The sequence below is a fragment of the Otolemur garnettii genome, unplaced genomic scaffold (genome assembly GCF_000181295.1).
Source record: "Otolemur garnettii isolate 467f Iridium unplaced genomic scaffold, OtoGar3 scaffold00044, whole genome shotgun sequence".
Taxonomy (NCBI): domain Eukaryota; kingdom Metazoa; phylum Chordata; class Mammalia; order Primates; family Galagidae; genus Otolemur; species Otolemur garnettii.
The window spans coordinates 2,391,270-2,397,712 of NW_003852439.1; the positions used below are offsets into that span (position 1 = coordinate 2,391,270).

Sequence of the window (6,443 nt, forward strand, 5' to 3'; positions counted from 1 at the left end):
AGCCATCATTGTTGTTTGGCGGGCCCTGGCTGGATTTGAACCCGCCACCTTAGGTGTATGTGGCTGGCGCCTTAGCCACTTGAGCCACAGGCACCGAGCCATGTTCAGAAATCTTAACGGAAGACTATGGCCACATGATGTGGCCCCACCACTCTAGATTAAGTCATCTTTTACACAGAAACAAAAAAGGTATTTCTACTTCGAAGAACTAAATTTAATGCCTAGGAGTCTTTACAAATTCAAAAGTCAGCATAAGGAATTAAATAACTTTATTTTATTGTACCAGTGGTTGACCCTCAGGAAAAAAAATAGCTTTTGGACATTTAGAAACAGGCCTTTCATATGCACTTCCAATATACAGAGAATGGTTAAAATGCCTTCCAACAGGCTGACATGTGTTTTCAGTTTGGCCATGTTACCCAATATCTAAATTGTTAGAGTCACCAAGTTTCTCCTTAGCATTACAAGCCTAAAAGTAAACAATGTGTCTGACTTGAGAAACATCCTCTTACAGCCCAGATGTTACTTGAAGGGGGGGGGGAAAGTAAGCTGTTAAAACAGTGGTGCTGACACCAAACGTGGCATTTGGATGTATGTGGAATTCCATCTCCCAGCGCCTTGCTTTGTGATTTTCATATGCCCTTTGTGAGAGTTCCAACTTAAACAACTGCCCCATGAGATTTCAGGGCTGGAAAAAAACTAACAACCCGGAATCTTAGAGACTGTTTACAATAAACAGCTCTTGGTTTCTAGGGATATGACAGCTCCCAGTTTCCTCCGCAGAACCTTGCTTACAGATTTCTCAGGGATGAGTTACTGCCCACTGGTGAAGTGAGAGAGAGAAAATTTAAACAGAAGATTTCAAATTAAACACAGCTGGGACTTCCCGAACATCTGTGCGTTGATTTCCTCTCAAGTTGGTTTCAGAGAACACGTATTTTGTAAAGGTTAACCAGAACCAGAGTTTTTTTTAATCCAAAGTTAAAGCCATTATTATCTTATTATATATTAATAAATTGAAGTTACCTTTAAAATCACTATCTTGAAGATGTCAGTTTTTAAAGCTCTGGTGCCATTTCTTAAACTTGTCTAGTAAGAATCAAGTTATTTGTTGAAAATACAAATTCCCTGCTCCATGTCACTCCTACTGGTCAAAGTCGCCAGCTAAACAAAAAAGTTAGCAGGATGCCCGTAGTCCTGGCTCTTCCAAAAGCTGGGATGGTAGATAGTTTCAGCTCAGGATTCTAGGCTGCAGTGAGCTATGATTGCACCACTGCACTTCAGCCTGGGGACACAGTGAAAGCAAGACTGTGTCTTTAAGGTAAAAAAAAAAAAAAACAACAACCTCCAGCCAACGAATCAGTATTTTAATAAGGGCTCCAACAACTGGGAACACAAACAAGTTTGGAAACATTGGGTTTGTGCTATTCATAATCTGTAGTACATTCTGCACGGGATATAAGCATTTTATAAAATAACTGTTCTCAACTTCGGAATCATCTCGGGAGTTTTTAAAAATAATGGTGCCCAATCCTTCCTACCCTCACCCTGAGACTCTGATTAAACTGGTATAGGGTGCAGCCTAGACACTGGGTTTTTATTTTATTTTTTTATTGAGACAGAGTCTCACTTTGTCACCCTCGGTAAAGTGCCTAGTGGTGTCATAGCTCACAGCAACCTCAAACTCTTGGGCTCAAGAGATTCTCTTGCCTCAGCCTCCCTAGTAGACTAAAGGTGCCCACCAAAACATCCGGCTATTTTTTTTTTTTTTTCTGTTTAACAGGGCTGGGCCAGGTAGGAACCCACCAGACCTGGAACATGTGGCGAGCACCCTAACCACTGACCTACGGGTGCCCAGCTGACACTGGGTTTTAAAACATTGTTTTCTTTTTAATTTTCTGGGCACATAATAGTTGTATATCTTCCTAGAGTACATGAGATGTTTTGATACAAGCATACAATGTGAATTAATCAAATCAGGGTAACAGGGGTACCCATCACCTTAGGCATTTAACATGTATTTGTGTTATTAACATTCCCACTCTAGTCTTTTAGGTACTTTAAAATACATTTGGATTTGTAAAAGCTTCCAAATGATTCTAACGTGCAGCCAAGGTTGAGAATCTTTGTAACAATATTTACCTGAACAAGTGACTGATAAAATTACTCTGCCTCAAACATCAATAGTTGCTATCAAACCTACTAATGCTGTTGGAAAAATACTGAAAGGGTGTTTTCCTTTTGTTTCTAATTAGCAATATTCTAGAAGGACAGTAGCAGTTTTTAAAATTAAGATTTTAAAAAATATTTAAATAACTAAAACAAACGGATAAATTAAAAGATGACTGTGGCTGAGTGCCGAGGGAGGGAGGGAGACCATTATCACCTGGAATGTATTTTAAAAACCCTAAAACTCAGTAAAAACAAACAAACAAAAATCCAAACATCATAATGGAAAAATGAGCAACAGAAATCAGCAAAGGGCATTTTGTAGAAAAAGAAACCCCAATGGCCTAAAAACATGTGAAAATATGCATAATTTATAAGTAGGGAGCTGCAAATTAAAACCACAATTAGGAGGTGATTTTATTACCTCCTAGACTGGAAAAATTAAAAGAGGAAATCTGCTCATACCAAACTGTGGTAGAACACCAAGGAGCACAGACTCTCACAGACCCACCGCCACTGCGAGGGTATGTTGGCACAGTTACTATGGAAAATAACTTAGCATTATCTGCAAAGCTAAAGAGGCACAGCGCTTACCACCAAGCCATTTCACTCTTGAGGTATGTGCTTTTATCTCGAGAAATGCTTTTCACGGGCACCAGAAGACATGCCAAAGAGTGAGCACAGTACCACTGTTCATAATAAAGTAAAAAGAAAAGAACCAGATGCCCATCAGTAGATGGTATAATTTATACATCAGAAAACTCTTTTATACTCAATGCAATCGCTATCAAAATATCAGAAAATCGCTATCAAAATATCAGAAGTTTTTCTTGGTTTGGGGGAGGTACAGACAGGTAAAAATTGATACGCTAATCCCAAAATTCATGCAGAAATGCAAATAACACAAAATAGCCAATTTTAAAAAAGAACAAAGTTAGGGCAGTGCCTGTGGCTCAACGGAGTAGAGCGCCAGCCCCATATGCCAGAGGTGGTGGGTTCAAACCCAGCCCCGGCCAAAATGGCATTAAAAAAAAAAAAAAAAAAGAACAAAGTTAAAAGTCTTTTTTTTTTTTTTTCGACAGAGTTTCACTTTATCGTCCTCAGTAGAGTGCCATGGCATCACACAGCTCACAGTAACCTCCAACTCCTGGGCTTAGGCGATTCTCTAGCCTCAGCCTCCCAAGTAGCTGACACCACAGGCACCTGCCACAACACCCAGCTATTTTTTGGATGCCGTTTGGCTGGGGTCAGGTTTGAACCCGCCACCCTTGGTATATGGGGCCCGGTGCCCTTACTCACTGAGCCACAGGCGCCGCCCAAAGTTAAAAGTCTCAGCAAGATAAATATACTACATGTTCTCACTCACATGTGGGAGCTAAAAAGAGCTGAACCCATAGAAGGAGAGAGAAGAATAGTGAAGGTTAGAGGGTGAGGAGAGTTAAAGGGAAAGAGGACAGAAAGAAGTTAGTTGGTTAACGGGTACAAAATTACAGCTAGACAAAAGGAGTACGTTCTAGTATTATACAGAGCTGTAGGTTCACTACAGTTAATGGCAATTTATTGTGTATTTTCAAATAGCTAGTAGAGAGGATTTTGAATGTTCCCAACACAAAGAAATGATAAGTACTTGAGGTGATGGATATGCTAATTAGCCTGATTTGATTATATATTGTATGCATGTACAGAAATATGACTCTGTGCCCATAAACATGTTGGCTTATTATACGTCAGTTTAAAAAACACACTATGCTAAGTGAAAAAAAAAAAAGCTGCATGAAAACCTTACATAGTGAATGATACCATATATACCCATGAGATGCCCAGGAAAGGCAGATTTACAGCAGACCAGCGTTTTCCAGGGCTGGGTGTGGCAGCCGGGTTTGATCGCAAACGGGCTTCAGAGAATTTTCAGGAGTTACAAAAATATTCTAAAACTGGATTGTGTGATAGTTACACAATGCTATAAATTTACTAAAAATCACTGACTTATTTACAAGGGGTTAACTTTATGATATGTAAAATATACCTCACTGAAGCAGCCACCAACTCCCCACCAAAAAGAAACTTTACTACGGAGCAAATAAGGTGAACCGTTCTCATTTCCCCAGACTCCGTACCTGCACCTGTTTTCTACATAAAGAAGGCAGTCTTTAAAATACTGTAGAATTGTTACTATTAACCAGACCTGGAGTTAATCACACATTCTTATGATTATTTTGTTTGAGAAAACATAAGTCAAATCTCCTCCAGATGTAAAACATTCCGAAGCCCGAGCTCTATGCACTACAGTAATCTATGGAGAAATGCTGCCAGGGAAAATATTTTGAAGCAGCACTTGTTAGTACAGATAGTTTCTCACTCGAGCCACTCAGCAAGCAACCTTCATCATGTGCTTCCAGGATGAGAGGACCATTCTTCGTGAGTATTTACTTTGTAAACTAACAAAAGTGACTGAAGAGAAACGGGCTTGGGCTTGCCTCTTATCATGAAACGCCAAAAAAAATCACCCCTGCCATATCAGAAGTCATCTCAAAGGACTTCGAGTGTCCAGGGCAAAGACTCCAGGGCTCTCCTATCTCTTAAAAGACAGGTGAGAAAACAAATGTCACATTACCATGAATTGAATGAGAATGGGATCTGTCCTTTTGAACTAAAATGGCTGTTCAGATAGCCTTTGTTAACTCTGCTCCAAAAATGAAAATGTATGAATTATTCCCTTTATAGTGTACTTCAGAGCATATTTAGCCACGATAAGAAGATCTTCAGGGCCAAGAAACCGAAGAAGCTGTTTTCTGTATGGGACTTGCTCTTGTGATCAAAGAATTATCATTGGATCAACAAATTCATCAACAATAAAAAAATGCAATAACCTCTCCTAACACTGCAAACTTCTTTTCCTTGTCATGTAATTATGCAGAATATGTCTTAAAAATGCATTTGTCATCTCAACACAGTCTTTGTGGCCTCCCATGGAAAAAAAATGCACTTATCAAGGACATGTGCCATTAATCCCAAAGATATGTGTACTCAAGCCAATCTGGTCAAGTAAACCCCCAAAACCGTTACTCAATCTCTAGTATGCACGAGTCATAAATGTGTCAGGGGTTGTACTGTAGCCAATTTACTACACAACCCAAGGGTATCATTAATTCTGTATCCTAGAGTGCATGACGCTTTCTGGAATTATGCAGTGCACAACCTGTGCAGATGTATATGGTGGACCTGAAGTTCATAATCATGGCTATCAGAGTGAGCATAGAAAGAGATGAACAAAGAAATGATGGTAAGACCTCGAAGGTAGGCCTCTAAAAACCTTAATTATCCACAAAAGGAGTTTTATACAGGAAGTTCTGGGACAGGGGAAAAAAAAAAAAAGATCACTAGACCAGACCTGGATGACTATTTTCAGAGCCTTCACTTTCTGGTCTGAGGCCCAAGCATCCTTCAGTGATTGGTTGAGCTCCTCTATGCGGTTCACATAATCCTGTTGAGTCAAATTCAATAGCTCCTTCTGGGAACCCTGTGGGGAAAGAGGAGAAAGTGAATGAATACGAGGAAAAACTATGTTCCACCATCACCCCCATGAAGAATATTGGGTATCAGCTGAGCTTTAGTCTCTAAATTTTCCTCATATCCCCACCAGATTCTTTGAGTTTTCTGACAATGGTAGGCAGAGTATAGTAGTTAATAAGACTGGCTAAGGAGGCGAGTCAGACCTAAGCCACCTTCCCGCTCAGCCACTTACTAGCTATATGCATCTGGGTTTGCTGGTTTCTTCCTTGCACCCTGTCTGCAAATCAAGATAACAGGACTTACCTCATGCAACCAATTTGTATTGGGCCTACTGTGTGCCAGGCAGGGTACTAGATGTTTTAGATATAAAAATATTTTTGTTCAGGATTCCCAAGCCAAGACATAGCTAAGCCTTGAACAACACAGGTTTAAATGTACGGGTCCACACACATGCAGATTTTCTTCTGCCTCTGCCCCCTGAAATAGAAAAACCAACCCCTCCTCTATCTCCTCCCCCTCAGCCTCTCCTCAATGTGAAGACAGCGAGGATGACACTGCTATTATGATCCAATTCCAGTCAATCAATAATAAATGTATTTTCTCTTCCTTGTGATATTCTTAATAACATTACTTTTCTCTAGCTTCTTTTATTGTAAGAACACAGTGGATTATACAAAACATGCAAAAAGTGTTAATCAACTGTTATGTTATCAGTAAGGCAAGCTATTATTAACGTTTTTGGAGAGACAAAAGTAAAACTT

The 6,443-nt window shown here is 39.8% G+C and overlaps 1 protein-coding gene across 1 annotated transcript in view; it reads right to left on the reverse strand.

Moving 5' to 3' along the window:
• CUNH16orf62 (chromosome unknown C16orf62 homolog) overlaps positions 1-6,443 on the reverse strand; it is a 107,422-nt gene that overhangs the window by 96,800 nt on the left and 4,179 nt on the right. The window contains exon 2 of the mRNA XM_023513772.1: positions 5,561-5,689. Within this exon, the coding sequence (XP_023369540.1) occupies positions 5,561-5,689 (129 nt within the window). The remainder of the gene's footprint in view (positions 1-5,560; positions 5,690-6,443) is intronic.